This window comes from Periophthalmus magnuspinnatus, chromosome 7 (assembly GCF_009829125.3).
Source record: "Periophthalmus magnuspinnatus isolate fPerMag1 chromosome 7, fPerMag1.2.pri, whole genome shotgun sequence".
NCBI lineage: Eukaryota > Metazoa > Chordata > Actinopteri > Gobiiformes > Gobiidae > Periophthalmus > Periophthalmus magnuspinnatus.
This window is the reverse complement of record NC_047132.1, coordinates 18826858-18851868: the sequence shown is the minus strand read 5'-3', so window position 1 is coordinate 18851868 and position 25011 is coordinate 18826858. Positions and strand designations below refer to the sequence as shown.

General features: G+C 40.8%; 4 protein-coding genes across 5 annotated transcripts in view; 3 read left to right on the top strand and 1 right to left on the bottom strand.

The window, feature by feature from the left end:
• Nucleotides 1–1241: 1241 nt before the first annotated feature.
• cdk11b (cyclin-dependent kinase 11B) lies at nucleotides 1242–10883 on the top strand. 2 transcript variants are annotated; one of them, XM_055222941.1, is made up of 20 exons: nucleotides 1242–1312; nucleotides 1950–2077; nucleotides 2506–2645; nucleotides 2721–2848; nucleotides 2918–3059; nucleotides 3131–3285; nucleotides 3603–3731; nucleotides 3813–3911; nucleotides 4048–4176; nucleotides 4261–4332; nucleotides 5023–5240; nucleotides 5313–5403; nucleotides 6168–6289; nucleotides 6373–6478; nucleotides 6547–6668; nucleotides 6759–6866; nucleotides 7129–7245; nucleotides 8587–8735; nucleotides 9682–9871; nucleotides 10403–10883. In XM_055222941.1, the coding sequence occupies exons 2-20, from the start codon at nucleotides 1967–1969 to the stop codon at nucleotides 10493–10495; spliced, it is 2421 nt and encodes an 806-aa protein (XP_055078916.1). In that variant the 5' UTR covers nucleotides 1242–1312; nucleotides 1950–1966; the 3' UTR covers nucleotides 10496–10883. The 2 variants fall into 2 exon arrangements, with proteins under 2 accessions (XP_055078916.1, XP_033825249.1); XM_033969358.1 differs by having other exon boundaries at nucleotides 4258–4332.
• A 1235-nt stretch (nucleotides 10884–12118) lies between these two features.
• On the bottom strand, nucleotides 12119–18641 carry mmp23ba (matrix metallopeptidase 23ba). Its single transcript, XM_033970166.2, has 8 exons — nucleotides 18276–18641; nucleotides 16519–16655; nucleotides 15370–15509; nucleotides 14941–15108; nucleotides 14644–14808; nucleotides 13866–13976; nucleotides 12519–12645; nucleotides 12119–12407 (listed from the first exon to the last, which is right to left on the bottom strand). Exons 1-8 carry the CDS (start codon nucleotides 18402–18404, stop codon nucleotides 12233–12235), a joined length of 1152 nt encoding a protein of 383 aa, XP_033826057.1. The 5' UTR covers nucleotides 18405–18641; the 3' UTR covers nucleotides 12119–12232.
• A 376-nt stretch (nucleotides 18642–19017) lies between these two features.
• ubiad1 (UbiA prenyltransferase domain containing 1) lies at nucleotides 19018–23244 on the top strand. The gene is made up of 3 exons (XM_033969922.2): nucleotides 19018–19216; nucleotides 19685–20294; nucleotides 21905–23244. The coding sequence occupies exons 2-3, from the start codon at nucleotides 19730–19732 to the stop codon at nucleotides 22390–22392; spliced, it is 1053 nt and encodes a 350-aa protein (XP_033825813.1). The 5' UTR covers nucleotides 19018–19216; nucleotides 19685–19729; the 3' UTR covers nucleotides 22393–23244.
• Nucleotides 23245–23461: 217 nt separating this feature from the next.
• The window catches only part of mib2 (MIB E3 ubiquitin protein ligase 2), a 35914-nt gene continuing 34364 nt past the window's right edge, over nucleotides 23462–25011 (top strand). Inside the window, exon 1 of the mRNA XM_055222939.1 lies at nucleotides 23462–23602. The gene's annotated coding sequence lies outside the window, so the exon portion shown is untranslated. The remainder of the gene's footprint in view (nucleotides 23603–25011) is intronic.

Below are 25011 nucleotides of genomic sequence, written 5' to 3'. Positions count from 1 at the left end.
CATAAATTTTATAAATGATTTTGTGCAAGATTATAGCCAAAGGAACAACATTTCCATGGAAACAAGTAGGAAGGGGCCCTCAGGCTAAATAAGAGTCAGGTTTGTGAAGATAAAAGCCCACTCTTCTTAAGGACACAGTTTTTTTCACTGCACTAAAAACAATCAAAATGAAAAAACAAAAAAACAAAAAAACAAAAAAAAAAACAAAAAACATGCATTTATTTTTGTCTATATTTTGGCTAAAAAGTTACATACTTGGTCTTTTTTTAACCTTTATATAAAGTTGAGTATCTCACTCAGTGTTTTAAAGGTGAACTGTATAACTTTTCTGGTGGAAGGTCCACCACCTGCTTCTCTTCATGGAAATGTTCTTGCACTGACGAGAAGGGTCTATAGCAAGACAATAAATTTATTAATCTACAAAGCCACCCAGGTGACTCACCAGGTCAAGCTAAAAGTCAGAATTGTTGACTGTGCACAAGAGATTTTTTTTTTAGCAATAACACATGAATTGAATACATGAAAAAATTAAGTTTGATGCCATACTGTTAAACTTGAAGGCAAAGCAATAAAATCTCCATGGACACAAGCAAGTGATAGACCCTCCATCAGGAAGGCTACATTGTGAACCTTTAAACTAACAATTACTAATAGTCCTATGTCAAATTGGATTATTATAGGTTTACAAAAACTGCCTTACCTGAATGAGCACTGCCTTACCATAAGCACAGTGATTGAGGTACAGACTCCTTGCACATGTAACCACTCAACTGTTCTAACAGCTTTGCTTCTCACTATGAGGCCATGGTCAGAGTTCAGTGGGCTGACCCAGTCATAAAATGTTTTTCACCTGCTTATGACTGTGTGATAAAGGGCAATCCAGACCCTGGGTGCTTAACTTAATCTCCACTTTCTACACTTCCGCTGCTGAAAGCACATGAAACAGATTCCATAATGTGAATTGAATTATTGTAGAACAACAAAATACTTACATGCTTGTTGTCCATAGTTTTAGTCGCTAAGGATTTAAGATTTGTTTGCACAATTGCCTATGGGCCTAAATATGATTACAGTCTAGTCTAATAAAAATGTACAGCATGCATTACTGTGTTTAGTTTTTGTAGATCCTGAGTGATTACATACAGCCTGTTTACATACATTTTTTTTTATTAGATCTACGACCTACAAAGTCAAAAGCAATATATGGCGGAACAATTTTTTCACACCCAAGTTTCCACGGGCCTAAACCGATTTGCGTTTGCACCACTTTGAGCACTTCCGGTGTGACATAGGACCGCTCTGCGTACTTCAGGTTGGTTTAACGTTTTACTGCTTCACTCCATGACTTTATTTATTGCGCACATAAGCTGATACGAGGAAAATCAGACGTCGCGATCGAGTTTTTATTGTGCACCATGTTCTCAGTTTACACAGCGTTGGCTTCAGTATACGTAGTTCATTACAAAATGATTTAAGCGCCAATGGCTAATGCTAGATTGCTAACGTAAGAGTTAGCCTCCGAGAAAAATAACAGCAAATGCATGTATTTACCTGATGCATGTTATTAAGAGGCACATGTAGCTATACCCGCTGTATGTTGTATCATTTATGGGTATCTATTTAAAAGGAATTGGAAGCTTTTGCTTTTCATACTCTTTATTTCAAGCAATGCATAATAGTATTGGTAACCTCGTGTGATGCATTCTGTGATCCACACAAGCGGCGGCCAATGTATTATGTGACTAATGTAAATCTAAATGTAATTTTTGTAAATATAACAAGTATATGCCTTTTATGATAACACACTGCTCTGCTGTAGTGCGTGTGACCCCTCAGCCGTCTGTTTGACTTATATTCCAAAGAAATAAAATGTTTTGCCTTGCTATGGTTTTATCACTGTATACCTACACACTGTCGTGATTGATGTTGAAATATATTCTGTGGTGTAGGCGGAGATTGGACGCTGATGGGGGACGAAAAGGACTCCTGGAAAGTTAAAACTCTTGATGAAATCCTGCAGGAGAAGAAACGCAGAAGAGAATTAGAAGAGCGGTCTGACAAAAAGCGGCAAAAAAATGTATGTAGCTGTATATATCTGTTATTACATGTAATTCTGCCATTGTTTAAAACTGTTTAAGACTAGACCTGAACAATTTAAAGCCTAGCTTTTTTCTGATCAGAATTTACTAAAACCTTTGGTTCCTCTGGCTCTGGCAATTAGGTGCTCCTAATTTTGGGTGATTTTGTTGGTCCATTGATCTGACCTTCCCAACTTTACCAGGAGCTCACACAAAACACAGCTCAAACTACAGGCCTGAATAAGCAATGGTTACTTATTTCTTTTAAGGAACGACTATCTGGAGATGGAGCTAGTTTCAGTTTAGAATTTTCAGAATACGCCTGGACTTGTTAAACAACATTGACAAAATGCCCCAACTGTAGACTTCTATGCAATTAATAATATTTATTATTTGACCTTAAAACTGTGCTTTCTGTGTCCCACAGTTCACACAGGACCCTGTTTTACAGGCGGATGAACGGGAATCTAAACGGGACACTCCTGAAGAAGGAGAATTACGTGATCAAAGAATGGAAATAACAATTCGTAATTCCCCGTACACTCGGGAAGACTCTACTGAAGACAGGTCTCTGTTCAAAGATGCTCTATTATAAAAAGTAAATTGTAATTTTATTATTCATGATTGTTTGCTTATGTTCAGGGGAGAAGAAGATGAATCACTTGCCATCAAGCCTCCTCAGCAGATAGCAAGGAAAGACAAATCGCACCATAGAAAAGAAGAGAAGAGAAAAGACAAGAGACGGCACCGCAGTCACTCAGCTGAAGAAGGTCAGACTGGTAGATTTAAACTGTTCACCTGTTCAAATACATTTGTTGACGGTCTTTGTGCATCTTCAGCAAAACATGTGCGGCCAAAAGAGAAGGAAAAAGATCGAGAAAGTGACCGCCGTAAGCGTCACTGGGAGGAAGATAAGGCTCGGAGAGACTGGGAGAGACAGAAAAGACGAGAACAGGCCCGGGCACACTCACGGAGAGAGCGGTCAGTGTCTGAGAGGCTGATTGACTCTAGTTAAGGCTAAGGAATGTGAATGTTAGTCTGTGCGTTCACAGTGACCGATTGGAGCAGCTGGAAAGGCAGCGTGAACGAGACCGAAAGCTTCGTGAACAGCAGAAAGAACAACGTGAACTTAAGGAGCAAAGGGAGTTTAAGGAGCGTGAGAGAAGAGTGGAGGAGAGGCGTAAAGACAGAGGAGACTGGAGACAAGGTATTTCCCATCCTATTTAATACTCATCTGGTGGTTTCTGGAGGTAATTGCTGTGTTGCATTTTCTCATGCAAGTTTAAAATTAAATATTGGCACATTATGTGTATTTTATATATATATATATATATATATATATATATATATATATATATATATATATATATATATATATTATATATATTTTATATATATATATTATATATATTTTATATATATATATATTTTATATATATATATATATATATATAACATTTCTCTTGTTTATGTGTAGCTCCTGAAGATTTGCTTTAAAATGTAATTTATTTTTTTATTTGGCAGTTGTGCAGACTCATCACCGAGCTCCAGCAGAAGAATATGAAGACAAGCTGAAGCCAAGACAACGCAGCCGCAGTCCCACGTGGGCTCCAAGAGACAGGGCTGAACACAATGAACCACGCAAAACCACAGGTACTGAAACACATCCCACATAATTTTTAAATGTTTACTTATAAAGTGTTAATTTATCACTATTACTAACTTTGTCTACAGAGCTGAAGGAAGATAAGCCTGAACTCAAAGACCTGTTGGCAGATCTCCAGGACATCAGTGACAATGAGCGAAAGACCACCTCTGCAGAATCCTCTATTGGTAATTCCTACAAGAAAAATCCCCAGATATGAAACAAATTACATGTCGTATTCAAATAGTTTCTGGAAACTTTGAACAAAATGTGTTTTGTCATTACATAAAGAATCGACCCTTTTCCTTTTTTTCTGCTATATAGCCTCTGGATCAGGCTCAGAGGAGGAAGACGATGATGAGGAAGAGGACGATTCCAGCAGCCAGAGTGAAGCAGAGGGTGAAGGGGAGGAAGAGTCGGCGTCTGGATCAGCCCGCTCGGAGCAGAGTGCAGGTGGCGTAACTGCTTATGTCATATTGTTATATTAAGTTTTCTATGCTGCAATGGGACACATGTTTTTGTACTACATTTCAGAAGAGGTGAGTGAGGACGAACAGTCTGAGGATGAGTCTGAAGAGGAGAGAGAGAACGGAAACCACATCCCACCAGGTACTGCTAACAATACACTCAGCAAAGGTAGTGTTCCAAAACCCCCAAAAACTATAGAGGTGATGAGAGAAATCTTAACTGAATCAAGTAAGTCTTTAGCCCAGGAGTGGGCAAACTTTGTCAAATTTAAGAACACATTGTGGCCCATGTGTCAGAGGGGCCGGGTCAGGATGTATGTGTATATATGTGAATGAATGTATATATATGTGTATATATATATATATATGTGCGTGTGTGGGGTGTGTGTGTGTGTGTGTGTGTGTATATATATATATATATATATATATATATAATATAATATATATATATATATATATTATATAAATATTTATTACATTAGAGATTTGGCCTGTAACATGTAGCAAAACATGTTTATGCAAGGCTCATTGTACATATTGTTTTCCAAACGCATTAATTAAATCAATAATTCATTTATTAAATTTCAGTTAAATTAACACAACAGAAAAATTTTTAACCTAAATTTACCTTTACTTATTTTAATACAATTTGGGTACGCTTGGCGGGCCGGATTAATAAGCCCAAAGGGCTGTATGTGGCCCCTGGGCCATAGTTTGCACATATCTGCTTTTGCCTTTTACGGGTAAATGAACCACATTTGTGGTATTTTAGTGTCCAGTCTACCATAGCATGTCTCAGAATTTTAACTATTTGGTTAATTTTGTCTCTCAGTGCCAGAGTCACGATTTGACCACAATTCAGAACAGAGTGCTGATGACACAGAGGAGGAGGAAGAGGAGGAAGAAGATGGGCGAGAGGGTAATCCCACTCCTCAATCTCAGACCCACTCTCATTCTGCTACCCCTGAAGAGAACTACATTCCTGACTCTCCCCCCTTGTCCCCTGTGGAACTGAAGAAGGAACTGCCCAAGTACTTGCCTGCCCTCCAGGTGTGGGTTTACTTAACAGTCTTCACCACTTTAACTTATGTTACATTTCTGAACAGTAGTGTGCATTTTCAGGGCTGCCGCAGTGTGGAGGAGTTTCAGTGTCTAAACAGGATCGAAGAGGGAACTTATGGAGTCGTGTACAGAGCTAAAGACAAAAAGACTGGTAAAGAACTGTACATCCATGGTAATCTAGTTTCAAGCCTTTCCAATCATATTCTACTTTCTACAGATTCCATTCTTGGATAAAATAATAAGCATGATCATTATTGTTTGTGTGTGTGTTTCACATACACTTCAATTCAGTCAAATACGGCATCACTTTGGCAAGGCAAGTTTATTTGTATAGTGTAACGCTTGTAAGCTAGGGGTTGGACTGCGACCACGGTAAGTAAAGTACGATTACTACTGGCAGCATCAGAAGGCTGGTTCTTATTGGAGCATGGGGTGTGAATAAAACACAAACAGCCAATACTGAAATTTTAAAGCGAAATGTATTGAACTGTATAGAAATAATAAATAAGCCAGACAGACAGTAATACAGTGAATGTGTATTGTTGGTCGGTGCAATAGCTCAATGTCTGTGGTATTGTATTTTTATATCAAAGGTCAAGATTTCAAAGTCTGAGTTTTGGTCCAGAGTTAAAAAAGAAAAAGAAAATGATACAAATAGATTCCAAGGGGGAAAAAAAATCAGTTGTAGGATGAGTCCGTTCTTTTGTCCTACCGCATATCTGTGTAGCTCACCATCAAGATGTTAGAGGTGTGATCTATATTTTTTGTTGTAGTCCAGGCAAAAGCGCCTGACCTATGAAGGTCACAACATTTGCATAACAAAAAAAAATGTTATATACATATATGTACACATGTAGAGATAATACAATGCAGTTGTGTAAATACTGGGCAAACAAGTGCTTGTCATGTTTGCAGATGAAATTGTGGCTTTGAAAAGACTTAAGATGGAAAAGGAGAAGGAGGGCTTCCCCATCACGTCTCTACGAGAAATCAACACTATTCTTAAGGCTCAGCACCAGAATATCGTCACTGTGCGGGTATGACAAAGTCCAGATCAGTGTAGATTGCGCCACCTTTTGGTTTCAGCTATTAACTGAAATATTTATTTGACTGTTTACAGGAAATTGTTGTTGGGAGTAATATGGACAAGATTTATATTGTGATGAACTATGTAGAACATGACCTGAAGAGCTTGATGGAAACCATGAAACAGCCCTTCCTGCCAGGTGAGCTCAGACTAGAGTCAGATGATGTAATGGTGAAAAATGGAAATAAAAGGTGTTGTTTGGTGTAGGTGAAGTGAAGACTCTGATGATCCAGCTGCTCAGAGGGGTCAGACATCTACATGATAACTGGATTCTCCATCGGGACCTCAAGACTTCCAATCTGCTGCTTAGCCACAAGGGAATCCTCAAGGTATGTAATAGTACAATACATCTAATATACACCTTTTCTGGAAATGGTTTTCATCTTTTGTCTTTCTAACTGTGAGGTGTTTTGTTGTAGATTGGAGACTTTGGACTTGCCCGTGAGTATGGCTCTCCTCTGAAGCCCTATACTCCTGTGGTGGTCACTCTGTGGTACAGGTCTCCAGATCTGCTTCTAGGTGCCAAGGTAAGACCTATCACACTTATATCACAAGAGTTACTGTCCCATAAGGAAAACTGACGAGGTTGCCAGTTCCAAGGGCTACTAAAATATATTTGGTAACAGCATTATTATTTTGAGCACATGATTTACTTGTATATGGTCTGTTCAGTGTTAGCAGTCACAGCTACAGTAGTGATTGATGCTCAGAGCAGTCCAGGACTTCTCTCTCCCCAGACCTGGTTTGCAGTGCCAGCAGACTGTTGCACTGTTTATCTTCTCTCCGCAGGAGTACTCCACAGCTGTAGACATGTGGTCAGTGGGCTGCATTTTTGGAGAGCTCCTCACCCAGAAACCGCTGTTCCCTGGAAAGTCTGAAATCGACCAAATTAACAAGATCTTTAAGGTAAGTGCCCTTGTAAAGTGAAGTCACTATGAAGTGGAAAGCCCTGATGTAAAGAATATACAGGTTGTAAATCTTCTGTCTGTGCGGCCTGTCAGGACAGAGCATGTTGTTACACAAGACACCACAGGAGGGAGCTGTGTGCAGGCTGCACAAAAAAAGTTTAGTTTTCTCTCATTCTCATTTTATCTTTTGATCATCACCTTTTGAATGAATAAACTGTAACAGTGGTTCTCAAATCTTTCACACCATGTGCACACTTGCTGTACTGAATTGAATAAATAATAATAATAATAATTGAATTGAATTTCTATAGCACTTTTTTGAACACTCAAAGATACTTTATAGTGCACTATTCATTCACGCCATACTTGGAGTGAATGGTAGGTAGCCGCTTGAGTGATCTGCGCTTGTCCATGTGAGGATTGAGAGATTTTATGTGAAATTAACCATTGCGATATATCCGTGCAGCTCCGGAGTACTGAGCTCCTTTTAGGGAATCCTTCCAGCCTAATTTAGGTGTATATTTGGTCAAAAGAGATTAAACAAACACCGTGTGATTACTTTGGATAAATTCATGATTAAGCTTTTTTTTTTTTTTTTTTTTACACGTAAACTCTGACAGCACTAATTCAAAGATAATCCAAAATTGGCTTTATTTTCTACCAAACCTTGTTTCCCTAATCCTTTATCCAAATTCAAATTTAGATCTTTTAAGAGGCAGGAAATGTCTCTTAATAAAAATGTGTGTATGTGTAGCCAGTCCATTGGAAGTGACCAGAGTGCTTTGGCAGTGTATCCATCCTAGTTAGCTTTACCGCAGACGTTCAAATAAGGATCCAGTGGTTGTGTTGCACAAATGTTGCCATGAGGTGTGTTGTCTTGGCTGCATTCAACAGCAATACTCACAAAATAGCCAGCTTGGCTCAGTGTTTTCAAAATAAACTGTTGCCGGTCTGGACCCTGGCCTGACAGTAGTTGCTGTTTCATCCCTCATGGGTGCACTGGTGATCATCTGGGATTCATAGAACCATAGTTAAATTTGTAACTCTTGTTTTATATTCAGCAGAAATGGTTTGAAATTACTATTTTCATAAATTTTCTCAGTGTATCAATATGCATGCACTGCATTTATTATGTGACAACATGAGAGAAGGGACCAAAATATAGATGTGTCATCAGTAATGTAAATTGTCCATGAAAGTAGACCTGTGCTACAGAGCTATAGAGCAGGACCCTTTCATTTTTTATTGTTACAGCAAGCTGGTAGCATACAATATTCTTTAAAAACATGTCTCCTGTCCCATTTACTCACTGTCTGCTGTGTTTGTCTGTCATCTAAAGGACTTGGGCTCACCTAGTGAGAAGATATGGCCTGGCTACAATGAGCTGCCTGCAGTGAAAAAGATGTCTTTCACAGAGTATCCCTATAACAACCTGCGAAAGCGTTTCGGAGCTCTGCTGTCGGACCAGGGCTTTGACCTTATGAACAAGTACTACTTTGTCTCTGCACTCTTCATTGCTCCTACCTGAAATATTAATGTTTATCTATACCATCTCTATTTCATCATCTTTCATTTTTAAAGTAGGTACAAAAAACTGAACAAAAACACTGGATTTTACTGTGTCTCAGGGTTTATATTATAAAAGCAGCACAGTAACAAATGAAAAAGGCCATGGACACCATGCTACTTACCATACTGTACTTTTAGTATATTGATTTCATCTTGCAAAGCATATTGAAGTCCTTACACTAAACTGATTTGAATACCAGACTTTCTTTAGATTGAGACACTGTAGTTATACACAGCATGTCAGGCTCATTTCAGGCTCCATTTTAGAGAGCTATCCTCAAACATGTTAAATGTGTAGTACTGTTCATCCATCACCTTCTTCCACTCTTCTGCGTTGCCCTGACAGTCTCACTGAGAGGAGCACCACATGATCCCAGAATGTTTTTAAGATGTCTATTGATGTTAATTTTCATGTTTTAGCACCTTTACTGCCATCAGTAGTTGTTTTCTTGAGAACAGGGTTAGAGGTCATGTGAAAGACAGCCTGTGTGTGAAGTCAGGTTGAAATCACAGATGCGTAAAGAATGTCACATCTACGTAGGATACTAAGCCAAGATGACTTGTACTGCTAGGGGCTCTTAAATGAAAGTACAATTTACAAGTGCTCTGTATAAAATTTGACAAAAAACGCTGTAAAGGTCTAGTTAAAATTTTGTGTCTATGAGATATAATCAAAGTTTGTTATATATATATATATATATATATATATGTTTTTTTTTCATATTGTACTGGTTTAGAGAATCCTTAGGCATTTGGATTGCACTTGAAAAAAAAAATTCCCTGTAATCTGTAACTAAATTGGCTTTATTGGCTTTCTAATTTGTCAATATACCTGTACTGACTCTGATCTTTATTGTTTTGAAAGATTCTTGACCTACTGTCCAGCCAAGAGAATTACTTCAGATGAGGCGCTCAAGCACGAGTACTTCAGGGAGACGCCGCTGCCCATCGATCCCTCCATGTTCCCCACGTGGCCGGCCAAGAGTGAGCAGCAGAGGGTGAAAAGAGGCACCAGCCCACGGCCTCCCGAGGGAGGCCTGGGCTACAGTCAGCTGGTAAGAGCATCAGGCTCTGTGTGTTACACTGGGCTACCGGCTCTGTGTGTTAAACACATCAGAGCTGCAGCTTCTGTGTCGCCGCCGCTCCTCACTGTTTTCCATCATCAGCACACTTCTCTCCTAATGTGTTCTCCAGCCCCTCCCCACCCAGGAGCCACTGTAAAGAGCCACTCTATTTCAGGCACAAGGAATGAGTTTACAGTAGTTTATAAGTGAAATCTGTTTATTCTTGTCCGACTGCAAAAGCTTTTAAAAATGGACCACACTGCAGAGTCACCTAGGATCGAGCTGCATGCTATAAAAAGGGTTATAAAATCTCACACAGTAGATTTTGTCTGTAATGAGGTCTCCAGTATCCAATATTACACTTAATGCAAAAAGCAATTTCAATTTTTATAGCTATTTTGTGTGCAATTTATTGAATATTTAACTACAACTACAAGGCTGGAGTCCTTATGGCATTGCTTGGGACATCTTTAGGGAAAGTACATAATTTACAGTAATATTATTTTATGTTATTGTGTACAGGGTGATGATGACCTGAAAGACACAGGCTTCCACCTGACAACCAGTAACCAGGGAGCATCAGCTGTGGGCCCTGGATTCAGCCTGAAGTTCTGAGGCTACACCAAGACTGAGGAATAGTCTGTGGAGCGAGATGTGGGGCTGGTTTACTCCAGCAAAACTGCCACCAACTGTCAGGACTGTCTCACAGCAAAGACTCTGGTGCTCAGACACATCCACACATCCACACTTGTGCTGGGTTTGGCTCTTAAAGGGGGTGACCATAAATCTATTCACGTTTAGCTCATGTTTGTTTTATTTTCCTTTTCTACTGGATGGAGAGGACCAGGCTCTAAATGGTTGGTATTTCCTGGCTGCCGCAGCTACTGTATTATGATGCAGCGCTGGCTTCGTTTTCTTGTCACCATTAGAGCCATTACTTAGCAAGATCAGCCTGTTCTGTCATCAGAACAGTTTTTCCTAGAAATAAAAGTTTAAGATTTTTGTTTTGTCTGCCCTTCTTTCTGCGTTTATAAACCCTGTCTAAATCATGCAAACACATGCTTAGAGCCCGACTTAAATCCAGGGAAGTTATCTTAAAAATAATTTCAGTCCAAAAGTCATTTATTTTGTGGTTATGACTTTCTTCTTTCTCAAAAATGGGGCTTTTGCTGAGCTTTATCCCAAGTCAATTTGATTGTGATATAAATCCAAATAATCAGCTTTGCCCGTTTTGACAACTTGCTGCATAGAATGGAATAGACAGTAAAACTCTTCACCAGGACTGGGGGCTGTAGTGCATGGAAACGCTCATGAATCAGTTTTATCTGCCCCCGCCCTGAGCAGATTATTGCACCTGATGTGTTGAATGGTGTTGGACGCAGTGCTGAGAGTGGAGCTGACTGCTACTCTTCTGAGACTCTGCTGGCTCCAGTGACTCCAGTAAAGAGCGCAGACGTCTGAGGTCTTCCATATGCCGTTTAAAGTGCGAGTCCTTCCAGAAGCTGCAGACTACATTGCTTATGTTGGCTTTTATAGCACTCTTTGGTGACTGTGTAAAATATTTTAACAGCCTCAAAACCTTTTTAGAAAGCATTAGACACAATCTGTGTTTTTTGCCAAAGTTGTTTCCAAATCAAACCGCAATCTCCCGATTGCACAATAAATCCACTCACTCATGTGCAATATCCTTTTTTGGAATCTGAGTGCAGTCTCGTGCATAATCAGTTATGTTAAAAACAACATTGCTTCAATCTGCCCCAGTTGTGTAGAGAAAAGTTCACAATTTAGATTTTTAATGTCACATTTATTCACACTTGTCCTGTAAATGACAGGAGTAGGTTGTTTTTGGATTTGTCCAATAGTTGTTGGTGTAAAACTGAACTATATGTGAGATACCACGTTAATAATGAAAAACAGTCTTTATTTAGACAATAGAATGTGACTTTCAACATTAATCATAAGCTACATAATATAAATATCTGTAATTCCTCCACTATCCACTTATAAATGTCTATGTGGTCTTATACTTTATATACTGCAAGATTTTTCTAAAGTTATTCAGGAAAGGTGCATTTCTGTCCTGTGAATGTGATTTATTTAGTATTGATACTTTCTTGAATATGAGTATCTGATTTCAGTACTAGTTTTAGTATGGATTACTATTTGATTTTCCATACTTTTCACAACCCTTGACGGTTTACATGAGATTTAAGCAACAATTCACAGCAAATTGGAGTCACAAAAATACATTTATTAGTTGCAAAAGTGAAAAGCCTTTACAGGTGTCAATAGTTGTGGTCATTAGACAAAACGATAAAAAGAATGATGTGCCCTTTTGAGGAAGCTGTCGATTCAGAAGCGCACTCGGACCCTCCAGGAGTATGTAGTGAGCACCCGGCTCTTCTTGCGCACCACACAGGTGTATAGGCCCTCATTAATGGCATTGGCCACAATGGTGATGTGATCGTCCTCCAGAGAGATGTAGTTGGGATGGGAGTACTCGAGCAGCTCCCCGTCCTTGTACCAGCTGGGATACACAAGGATTATGGGATCATGGGAATGACAGAAGTTTCATGTTAGGTATCAAGTTTAGTAATGATCATAAAATTCAATATAAGTATAGAAGAGGAACACTTACTGTACTTTGCCTTTCTTTGATGCTATTTTCTTCCCACAGCGGAATGTGAGCTTCTTTCCCTCCACCACCAGTTTGTGTTTGGTCCTGGGAGGAGTTGGTGTCGGAGCCACCGTTGGGAAAGGGAATTCTGATGAGAAGATTTAATACAAGATATATTCAGCTTATAATATCACACAATAGAAAAATGTTTGTTTAAACAAAATCCAAAACACACAAAAAACATAATTTTGAATAAATGTGTGTTATATATAATATAATAATATGTAAGTAATAACAGTATTCTGAACATGTGTGACCGAATGTGATGTGCCTCTCTGAAACAGTGCTGTTCTGTTCATGTTTGTATATTAGCTCATGAAGAAATGCAAATATTGAGGGATGTCGGTCATTACCCTAGTAGAGAAGTATGCGTGCAGTGGGATGCTAGATTGAAAGTAAATAACTAAAGACTCAACTACAGTATATATTAGCTGACTTGATTTGATATGTAATTAAGAAACCTGTTATACCTGCTATGGTTTTTGAGTTTGTAGCCAGCTACCTTATGTATTTTGGAATCTTGCTTGCCATTATCAGCCATCTTCTGCCTTTTCCACATTTCAGTTCAAAACTATTAAGTTAGACCTACACCAACTGATAACCTTGATCACCTCCACTGAATAGGCTGATGATGGAACAGCATGTTATTTTTTGTCATTCTAACCTCTCAATGTACAGTGTCCCAACCGCCCCTGACCCCAGCATAAAACCACGTAATATTGTCCCACTGTGTCCCTCTGGTTCCTTTTGCAGAAATCCAAATTGACCTTGTGTGTCTCTAACCCTCAAGCCACAGTCTGAAATTCCAGTGGTTTGGAGTCACTCTGGAATTTTCCACAGCCGTACTACGTTTCCCAATCAACAATGAGGAACAGATCAGAGCCAGCCAGCAGCACTATCCTCTGCTGTCCCCCACACCAGGATTGCCTGTGCTGTTCCACTGTCCCACACACTGATGCACCATGTGATGCAAACATGGGGGGCACAGAGAATTAAGTGTCTTGCCCAAGGACACAACTCCAGTATGCATTAGTGGGAGCGGAGATTAAACTGTCAACAATATGGTCAGCAGTTAAACGCTTTCCAAATTGAGCTACTGCAACAGAAGCTAGGTGGACTGTTTCCCACTAGTAACAGTAGTTTTATTAGAAGCAATAGTTGTAGATACCATGGACCACTTCAGTATATTGGTAGATTAATGGGTGGACCTGCTGGCTCCTGTTGCTCCATTGGTAGTTTAGTGCTCCCAGTGCACAGTTGGAGAAAACCATTTGTCTTTTCTTTTCTATGGAATAGTGTGTGTCTTACCATAACAGAAATCACAGCTGGAGGGACAGTGCTTCTGCATGAGCCTGCGCTTGCTGTCGCAGTAGCCTTTCTTAGCCCAGGCCTCGCAGATGAATAAACGGTCCAGGCATCCTGAGGGGGCAAAGGGGAGGGGCACAGGGGAGGGCAGTCAAAAGAAAGCCTTACGCAGCACAGAGCACTTGGCCCAGGACAGCCTGCTCCCACACTGAGGATGACTCAGGACGAGCTCACTCTGTCTGCACTAGTGCCACGTGGCCTTTGGTGCCAGCTGTCTGTCATGTGCACTGGACTCACAGAACTGAGGCTTTTCTTCAAAGAAAAGAACTTGTACTCCACTTGTCAAACTGCCTGGGTTCAAATGACTCACAACTTTAACGTTTGCTGATGTTTGAAAATAATAATATACAATACTGTATATGCAGTTACAGTACTAGTCTTGAACTATTACAATATTTTTTTCCTGAAAACTCAATCAATTAAAATTTCACTTTGTGACTTTAGTGAATTCCCTGTGTGTTATGTGACATCAATAACTTCATATTAAACTGTTAAGAATCTACATATAACATGATTCGGTACGCTGAATATACATATATACAAAAAATAAAAATAAAAATACTGCTAGAGAAATAGATGGGAGATGACTGGTGGAGCAAGGTTTCTGTCAATGTTTACCTCCACAACCACGGAGCTACAGTCAGCTGTCATCATAGAAGAAGATTACATCTTTTCTGGCTTTGTGTTTATACAGTGTAATAAGTCTAATTGCGTGACATACCATAGAGGCGATGCAGACCCCACACCTCATCCTGGGTGATGAGTTTGCGCCCCGTCAGAGTGGCGTTCAGATGCATAATGGCTTTGGAGTCCATGGAGTGCATGAGTCCCAGAGCGTGTCCAATCTCATGAGTTGCTACATGGACCAGGTCAGTCAACCACACCCCTGAAAAAAAACAAACATTCATTAACTTCTCCTTCTGAAATGACAGAGTGAACTTCAGTACCACTTTCTCACTTGCTCCCCTAATATCCAAATACTTAAAAAGAATCTTAACAAACAAGAGTAACAGCCTGCCTTTTTTCCAGCTGAAACGCATATTTCCTAGAATCCAGTACTCGTGGTCATCAAAGTGGATCTCTCCTGTGGGAGGGAAGAAGGCATGTGCCAGCTCTCCGGTGATGCCGTCAAAGCAGTGGTGCAGGTAGGACTGAAGACAGTCTGTGTGGTTGACAGGGTAGAAGCCTGAGGAGCACAAAAACACACATTACACACTTGTAACTTTATTGACAGCACTGTAGTTAATATATCACAAGGCTAGAACCTATTTGCTGTGGGTAGAAAAGCATAGCCAGGATGAGATCCCAAAAAGTTTGAGGTGTGGGTATGCTCTGAGAGATTTCCTCATTAATTGTAGCTGATTTTTGTATTGTAACTTTAATTAATTTGAAAGACAAGACTTGCAGTGGATAGAGCACAATGAGTTAAGTGTGTAGAACCTCTCACCGATCTTGATGTCTGCATCCTGGTCGGCAGGCACCTCTCTGAAGGTGAAGGGGGACACGTCGCTCCACATGCCAAACGCTCTGGCGATGCCCCGGCGCGTGTCGCTGGCATTGATCAGGTTTGTGGGGAAGGAGAGCAGCCTGGCAGACACAGCAGAGTGTGGTGAGTATGTGGTGAGAGCAGCTCTGCGGACACACATTCCTCCACAGCACAGCGCTCTGCCAAAACACAAGGGCTACTGTTCAGACGGCGCAAATCCCACAAGCACCACACTACAACTCCATTACCCCGAGTCCAGAGCTGAGAGAGGCATCATCGCACAGCATGGGGCAGTCCAGTTAAAGCACACAGATTAGGCTGAAGGTCTATCTGCACCACTCAAACATCAATAAATACAGACACCGCTCATGCCAAAACAGTTTGCTCCTGGGATTTCTGTGGTGAAATGGAGATTTTATTTATTTATATATTTATATATATATATATAAACTACTCAAAATTTCTCTTGGTAACCAGGCAATAGTAGTGAGTATTTAGTTCTATCTTTTTCCGGACTGCAAAATCAGATAAGACAAGCACTGTGAACAGTTTATTCTTTTTGGCCTAGTTTCAACTCCGATAAGCAAAAGAACTAGTTCGTATTGTTGGAAAGTAACCAGATCAAGCAGTCGGTTCTGGATGTCTTCAGTCTGAAAGTTTTTCTCTGTCTGTTTGTATCAGAGAGTAGCTCCATGTGAAGCCCATCACAGCATGTTTTATTTAGCTGAAGTGTTCAGACTGATTCAGCCTGTGGTCCCATTCATCATAAGTACTTTCTCCAAACACTTTTGCAACTACCTTAGTGTCTGCTAATCCTGTGTGTGGAGCCTGCAAGAGAATCAGATGATCATAGATATGAATCAAGCTGTTGACTACGTAATCATTTTAGATTAAGTGGTCAAATTCACTGCACAGTGGATGAGGAACAGGGTTGTAAATATTATGTAGAGTATTTACATGACCTTACTGATTTCTTCCCTACACACTGGGGAATGACTACATTTATGTCCAAAACCTTAATGCAATGCTTAAAATTGTGCTTGATCTGTGAATCTTTCAGATGACTTTTGAGTTTAACTGTTGAGTGTGAAGGAAGGGCATCAGTCCTACTTGTAAGTGAGCTTGAACTTGTCCCACTTGAGCTGCTCGGGTGTCAGGGTATAGCGCTTGTTCCGAGAGAGATGGAGCACTTGGGAGCGGGCCTCTTTGCGGATCCCAATGAGCAGGGAAGTGGTGTAAGGTTCTTCCTTGGACAAAGAAAAACCTGCAGTTAATCACTTACTGTGCATAAGCTACATTGCCAAAGAACTGCACTATGCTCTGTGTACTATCCCGTACACCCCATTAGATACTAGCCCTGATGAGGCATAGATTATAGAGAAATATCCACAAGAATGTGCATTGTTTTAATAAGCTCCTTATAACAGGTGTAGTGAACCTTTACTGTATGTGGAAAAATGAGCTGTGTTCAGCGGCAGGTGTTCTGTATCCGCTCACATCATCTGCTCTGCAGCACAGCCATGGCAGAGCTCCATATGTTTTTCTCAAAGATACTCATGAATGACTTGTAAAGTATTGAAAGTGGAAAATTACTTGAAGCAGCAGAAAAAAGCTGGGTTTTAGACTAGATATAACAGTAGTCATTAGAGAATAATGGAATCATATTTTTTTTCCAATTAATTAATGTATGTTTGAGTAATCCTGTATTGTCCTGTACTTCCTTGTGAATATAAAAAAAAAAAAATCAGACTCTGTGTCATAGGGTTCAAATCCTGCTGGTTGTTACAGTGAAATGCCACTATAAAGGGTCGGGGCCTATCAGTTCTGTAATTTTGAACAGGAACTTAATGGATCTATTGCTATTATTAAACCATTTTACAACAATATTGCAGTTTGCAATGAATGCTGAAGTACTAAATCAAAATACAATTAATTTGATTGACCCATTTGTTGTTTTTTTTGATGGAGATAAAAAGTCACTACAATAATCACTCAATCTAAAATTGAATATCTCTCACCCAAAATCAAAATGGTAAGATTACATTTTTGCTGTTATAATACTGAGCCATTATATATACTGTACATAAAGCAAGCTAATAGAAAAATTTTGATAATTATGTAAAAGTGATTTGTGGTCAGAAATTCCCACTGCTGGGAATAGATAACTGCCCTGGTGTGTTCACTACCCATTTTGGTGCTTCCTGTTTGGGTTTGGAATTGGTCCAATCTTGGCAAATGTTCTGCTCTTCCTTCACTTCCTTTAATAATCAGTGTGTAGGAAGCAGTCCCTCTGTGTGGCCCTGTCTTCAAAGGTCATTGTTACACACTGCATGTTCAGAGGGTCTTGAGCCACACCGGTACATCCATCTCTGTTGTGTCTTGTTAAACCAGTTACAAATCCAGTCTCGCACTCTGGCACATACAGAGATAAACCATAAACAAGCAGAAGACTGGAGCCAGCCGATGAAGGAATGAGAGTGTGAACAAATCTCACAGGCACCGGCCGTCTGGAGCACACACTTTCATGGACTCTCAGTTAAGTTAAAAGCACATTTACCTTCAACACCATTATGCAAACAATGAATGCTCAATTACCATAGTCTCAGAGTAAAAATGCTCTCATTTAAGATTAACAAAGGGTCCATGCGTTTTAAGAAAAAATAATCTTACTTAATGAACACCACTAGATGAATTAATTATTTTTATTGAATAATCAGGCCAATGAGCTAGAATTACATTTTGTACCATTCATTCTGTGGCAACCAGGCATGATCTAGTGAAACAAGGCACCACGTGCCATCTTGAGTAAAGTAAAATTTCGGCGTCTTTCTATGAATCTTGGATTGTAGTGTAGTGTGCGCACTTACCTCGCTGGTCCAGGAGAGGACGGCAGCTCCGTGCGTCCCGGCGCACAGCAGGCTTAGCAGTGCGGCCAGCACAGAGGCGCGCTCCGCTCTATGCGATCGCCTGTCTGTCTCAGGACTCTCCATGGCCATCACAACTGCTCCACACACTGCAACAGTCCCTCTAGAGCCACACAGCTTCAGTGCGCAGGGGACGCAGGGTTGGCTACTTGTTGCCCATGGCGCGGAGGAGTTGGATGCTGCTCGGACCAGTGCTGGCTGCGCTGAGAGCAGACTGATCTGCTCCACTCTGTTCCACAACTTTGGTTTCACATTACTGCACACATGGGGCAGCGGGTCAGCGGCGAGACGAGTTAATGAAAAGCACACGCGCCTGTCCGTCACAACACTGTCTGCGGACCATTAAAACCATACGCTTTATTGGTAGTTTACATTGTAGTTTTGTGGCGCAAGACGATTCTTGGTGCATCATAGCTAAATATAGACGAACGCTCAGTATTGCTGATCATGATATAAAGTTAAGTCCTGACTGTCCATCCAATGGACACCCATAGTCTGTACCTTAATTGGCAGCATGTGGCTTTGCAGAACGATTGATGTGAACATATATGACGATTAGTACATAACTAAGATATTTAACGCATTAGTTCACTAATGCCGTTTTAAAGTACGTATTAGTGTGTTTTTTATAATCGATTTCAGTTCAAATCGGAACCATTTATCTGGCTCTTGTTTCCTGTGTGTTGTAGTAGCAGATGCACTCAGGGCGGAGGAAATGGCGGCTGTCAGGTGCAGCAGGCTCCACTGTGGCACATTACTCAAGTACACCCTGAGTTGACACGCACGTCCTACCACTGCTTTCGGCCACAGCAGCTCCGAGGACACTCAGTCATGTTTATAATCGACAGAAGTTTCCTTGAGTGTCGGATGGTGCAGACATAAAGGTAAAGCTCCGGGAAGCATTTCTCTGTCCTGTATTAGCTTCCAGGCTAAACGGTTAGCTTTAATCCTATAATCTGGAGTTTGTCAGGGTTTGTTTGCCTTAGCCGGTGTCCTAACTTAGTTTACGGCAGGCACCACCACAAGCAGCTAATGTCTGTTTTACAAAGGCTTATAGAATTGGTGAGGTTGTGAATTATTGTTATGCTAAGTGAAGTATCACTTGGCCCTGTTTATCAAATTGCATTTAGTCAAACACTTGTCGCTCTTCACTTTGAAAGAATTAGCATTTTGGCTGACTGTCTTCTCATTTAGAGCTAGAGAGTTCAAATAATTAAGATGTTACACAATTGACCCCTTCATTAAAGTAATTATATTACAATTTATATGTTGGTGACAATTGTACTGCTGATGCTCATGTTTTTTGTATAACATGCTTCATTGTACATAATGTTTTTGTCCTGTCTCAACAGGTACAAAAGAGGTGTTTAAGTACCACTGGAATAGGTTCCTGAGGGATGGCCAAAGGGTGCAAAGAGAGTCAAGCAGAAACATTTGTTTTTGCTGGGTCCAATGGTCAAAATGGGCAGCATTATGAGACTGGCATGAACAGTGTGTCACGCAAACCAGCAGTGGGCCCTCAGCGGCGCTCCAGGATGTCCCGTGTGGCCTCTGACCTCCAGTCCAAGTGTGCAGCATATGTCCTGGCACTGAGGCCATGGAGCTTTAGTGCTTCTCTTACTCCTGTGGCCCTGGGAAGTGCGCTTGCATACAAACTGGAGGGCTCAGTGGACTTGATCATTCTGATGGTGTGTGCAGTAGCTGTGCTGGTAGTCCATGGGGCGGGGAACCTTGTCAACACTTATTATGACTTCTCCAAAGGGATTGACCATAAGAAGAGTGATGATAGGACTCTGGTGGACGAGATCTTAGCGCCTCAGGACGTGGTGATGTTTGGGGCTCTGTTATATTCTGCAGGGTGCATGTGTGCCACGCTGCTGTACTTTCTATCCACACTCAGACTGGAGCACTTGGCCCTCATCTACTTTGGGGGACTGTCCAGTTCTTTTTTATACACAGGAGGTAAGTGACATTTGGATACGAGACCATATATTTCGGTTATTCTTGGTTTACAATTTGTTTATTACTCAATAATTATGTAACATGGGTGTATGGCAGCATAGCAGAAACTGCAGATAACTGTATGTAAATATACTGAGTAAGCTTCACCTATCAGCTGCTCTGTTGGAACAGTTCTGGCAGTATTTTAACAGCATACTCTGAGCCTTTGTGTCTTTGTATTTCTTTGCTTTTGATAACATTGAAAATCATGTCTGTCAACTTCATGCCTGTGAAGAGACGTACAATATATGAAAACATGGTTTTATTCTAATGTTATATTCACAAGACATGCTAACCTTTGCTCTACCTACCTATGCTTAAACAAGTCAGTTAATTGTTGAGAATCTTCACGAGTAATGCATTATGGATAGTTGACTAAAGAAATTCTTGATATGCCTGCACATTCATCTCACTTCAATTCATTTTATTTTTGTAACGCCCAAAATCACAACAACAGTTGTCTCGAAGGGCGTTCATGTTTTGGTTGATGGGGGAAACCGGAGTACCCGGAGGAAACCCATCCAGACAAGGGGAGAAACATGAAAAACTCCACACAGAAAGGCCTGGGCGACCCGGAGATCGAACCAAACCTTCTTGCTGTGAGGCATGAGTGTTGCCACTCAGCCGCAGTGCTGCCTACACACAAAAACAAACAGGAAAATCAAACAACAGGAAAAATCAGACAAAACAAGAAAAATCGGCCAGGCGAGGAGGGTGGAGGAGAGCCGGGCGAGGAGGGTGGAGGAGAGCCGGGCGAGGAGGGTGGAGGAGAGCCGGGCGAGGAGGGTGGAGGAGAGCCGGGCGAGGAGGGTGGAGGAGAGCCAGGCGGGGAGGAGTAGAGGGTCCAGTTGTCATCGGGGCATCTGAATGAGTTACACTCCACAGGGGGAGTGGGACAGGGGACAACATGTGAATAGCATCATCTATCTAAGGCCACTTCAGATCGACTCAGTAATGCACCAGCTCTGTTGTCTTCCATCACCTCCAGCACAGAATCCAAACACAACCAAACACAACCAAACACAACCAAACACACACCCAAGATCAACCACACCATATGTTCTGCACAGGACAGTGATAAGTCTCACCAACATCTGGTGTAGATATACACTTTTACCTCCAGCGAGACAGAAATATATCCCCCTAGTATGTCTGATGATGTGCTCCAAAACAAGGAGACTTGTTGCCTACAGTGCCAAACCTTTTGCTGACCCACAACATCTGAAAATGGCTTTGTTCTGGAGTAGCTTAATGTGAGCAAGATTTTGGCACTGGTAAAAGATCAAACTGTCAATCTAACTGTCAATTCACCCCTGAGTCTCCGGCTAATACACTTTTCCTCTCTTACATTCATAAATTTGACACCATCAGCCAATTATACAAGTGGTAAGTGATTAAAGATCTACAGCCTTAGTGCGGACGCACAATACCAATAGAGCTATAAAAAAACAAGTGGTACAAGTGTGCCTGTATTTATATAACTCTTATTATGAATTTGCTAGTCTTATTGTTATGTAACTACCAGTCACATATTGCAACTGTACTTAACCATATATTCATTTTTTTCTCAGGCATTGGTTTGAAGTATGTGGCGCTCGGAGATGTGGTCATCCTCATCACCTTTGGCCCTCTGGCAGTCATGTTTGCCCATGCGGTGCAGGTGGGCTACCTCTCTGTTCTTCCGCTGGTCTATGCTGTCCCCCTGGCTCTCAACACAGAAGCCATCCTCCATAGCAACAACACTAGAGACATGGACTCGGACAAACAAGCAGGCATCGTCACCCTGGCCATCCTTATTGGGCCCACGCTCTCTTACGTCCTGTACAATCTGCTCCTCTTTGTCCCCTATGTGCTCTTCTGCATCCTGGCCACACGCTACACCATCAGCATGGCTCTGCCGCTGCTAACCTTGCCCATGGCCTTCCCCCTGGAGAAGCAGTTCCGCTGCAGATGCTACACCAAGATCCCACAAAAGACTGCCAAGCTCAATCTCCTCATGGGACTGTTTTATGTTTTTGGCATTATTCTGGCTCCTCCTGGAAGTCTGCCATTACTGTGATCTGCTAGGTTTCTTAATTTGGCTATTTTTGTGTAAAAATAGAGCTGCACAATATTTGGTAGGTACAACAAATATCCCGACTTTCCAACCCGCCAGTGTCAATTACCAGTAGGGCTTATTAGGCTACACAACAAGAAGCGGTTTTGAAGTATTGTGCAGTTCTACTTAAATCAGGTTAGTAACTGTATGTACTTTTATTTGTAGGCTTGTTGAGGGATTCTACTTGCTTTAAATTATTTTATTTATACTGACCTAAAATTGGAAGCTTTTGTAGATTAGTTTATCTTGTGTCAATTAAAAGCATTTTCAGTGTTAAAGCCAATTATGTATTATTGATGGTATTTTTTTAGAGGCTAAAGTGGGGGCGTTTGTAAAAATGGACTGAAAACATGCCATTGATGCGGATCCGTATCATCAATAAATCCAGTCGCTCTGTATGGTACATACTTAGTTTTGTTTTCGCTTTTATTATTTTTTTTGTTCAGAGAGAGACAAATAGTATTTCTTTGGTTTTTAATAAAACACTATAGAATATAATGTTTTTTGTTTTTTTATTGCTCTACAAAACATGAACACTAGACGGCAGCAGAGACAAAATCAGGACCGAAGCTGAAATGGGTGTCAAAATGTCCAAGGCTCTCCAATGTAAAATATATAAATGAATAATGTGTTAATTTTGTTGTTTATATTTCCTAATGGGCGTAATTTTGGTCAAACAATGAAGCAATTTAACTATAAAATAAAAAAGAAAATGTTGGACTGCCAATACTTACAATATTTAAAATGTTAGGACTTTATATACTTGGTGTTTAAATGTATGTATAATATGTATAAATCTATTGATTGCATGTGAATGTGCCTTAATTTCTTATCTTTAAGAATTAGAATATTGTATTACTTATAATATTTGAATAATAGATCTTGTGCTGTATAAAAACATACGATTGTTCATTGTTCATTACGCAGTAGTAATGGAGCTGGAGCACAGCACATACATTATTACATCTCCATGCAGAAAATGAAGCTCCAGCATGTGAAGCCAACGCTGCCCGTGACGCAATGCATGGGCGTGTTGACATGGCTATGGGCAGCCGAACCTTTCGGCATAGTAAACACTTATTTGTCCCAATACAAGAAATGTCAGCGCTATTGGTGGGTGACATTATGGAAGTACATCTTGATCCAAAGTAAACACTCCGATCTGGGCCCGGTAAGTCGCTAATTCGCGGAATATGCTATTTTTATGTCAATAAAGAATGGCCATATGTGAGTTAGCTAGCTAGCGCCAGCGTTGGACAAGCTAGTCGTACGCACAAACGCATCACCCAACCTGGATACAGAGACTGAATTCAAACCTTAATTCATCCTTTTCTATCATTTCGGTTATATGATTGCATTAGAATATGCTATAATACTGTGTGATTTGTAGACTTTCTCAGATGACCAAAATAACATCGTATGATTGCTGATTGTTTTTCTTCATATTGAAAATCTGTATTGTCGGTGAGCGAACATCAGTCGTGTTAGCCAAAAATATCCATGTCCGTGTAAATTCATAATGAGTGAACGTCTGACAGGAGTCTTTGGATTGTTAACTAGTAATTGCTAATCTGGACGGTTTGTAGATTGTAGTGTATGATAGCCTGTATTTTGGATGCTGTTTGGCGTAATTATACGTGCGTTCCCTGGAGAGCGGAGGATGGACAGGATCAATGAAATCCAGTGAGCCCTGTACCAGCAGCCAGCAGGGTGCCCGTGCTGTGCAGGAGCAAGGAGCAGTCCTGTCAGCATTAGCACAGGGCTCTTCTGCTTCAAGTAGGAACATCAGTCAGTCCATAGCTGATAACGACGTGGTGTCCTGAAATTCAGGATTTGACCCCCCCTGATAAAACTGACTGAGTTTAGAAATCCCAGAATGTTTTGGCGATGCATTCAGATAACGTGAACCCAGTTTAGTAAATATGTAAAGTTGGTTTGGTCTAGTAAAGTCCAGATTTAGTGCAAGGGTTAGCCACAGTTAGTTTTGATGTGTGTGTGCAAGTGTGGAGTGTCTGATTGCCTGTGTTAAACACAGTCATACTAAAGGCAACCTAAAAAGCTCTCAGTATCAGTCCTGCATAGACACGGACCCAACCTATGTATCATATTATGTGTACTGTGTTTTTTATTGTCTCTGTTGTTGTCACTTACAGTGCATTCACTTTTGTACAAGCACCATATCAATATTGAGGCTGAATTGAATTTTCTAGTCAACATTATCGGGACAAACCCCAGCAGCATGTCAACATTTACCTAAAAGGTATGTGAAAATATTTCACACCTGTGGAACATGCTCAAGACAGTGCTTGCAGCTCTATGCATCTTGATGCAGCCTCTGTTTGTCACAAGTGACCTCTTGATCTAGTTTGTGATGAAGTATGTGTCCTGGTGCCACACACCTGTCACGTTTGAGTTGCCATACAGACTGAAGAACATGTTGCAGCTGCCACACTGGAGCTACAGCTGGCCATACCATAGACTGCAGCCTGCCAGCCTGCCTCAGCCACACCTACTGAGCATTCACTACTGTTTGTGTCCTGCACACGCTCTATTAGAGAGCTAAAATGAAACTATTGTGTG

What these genes read in the sequence shown, in the direction of transcription:
- ubiad1 (XM_033969922.2), top strand. Translation starts at nt 19,730, where the DNA reads ATGGCCAAAGGGTGCAAAGAGAGTCAAGCAGAAACATTTGTTTTTGCT. An exon ending in TTCTTTTTTATACACAGGAG is followed by an intron (nt 20,295 to 21,904) that starts GTAAGTGACATT and finishes TTTTTTTCTCAG; the next exon opens with GCATTGGTTTGAAGTATGTG.
- mmp23ba (XM_033970166.2), bottom strand. Translation starts at nt 18,404, where the DNA reads ATGGCCATGGAGAGTCCTGAGACAGACAGGCGATCGCATAGAGCGGAG. An exon ending in GGATGCAGACATCAAGATCG is followed by an intron (nt 15,109 to 15,369) that starts GTGAGAGGTTCT and finishes TGTGCTCCTCAG; the next exon opens with GCTTCTACCCTGTCAACCAC. An exon ending in GCGTTTCAGCTGGAAAAAAG is followed by an intron (nt 14,809 to 14,940) that starts GCAGGCTGTTAC and finishes GTTTTTTTTCAG; the next exon opens with GGGTGTGGTTGACTGACCTG.
- cdk11b (XM_033969358.1), top strand. Translation starts at nt 1,967, where the DNA reads ATGGGGGACGAAAAGGACTCCTGGAAAGTTAAAACTCTTGATGAAATC. An exon ending in ACAAAAAGCGGCAAAAAAAT is followed by an intron (nt 2,078 to 2,505) that starts GTATGTAGCTGT and finishes TGTGTCCCACAG; the next exon opens with TTCACACAGGACCCTGTTTT. An exon ending in GAAACAGCCCTTCCTGCCAG is followed by an intron (nt 6,479 to 6,546) that starts GTGAGCTCAGAC and finishes TGTTTGGTGTAG; the next exon opens with GTGAAGTGAAGACTCTGATG.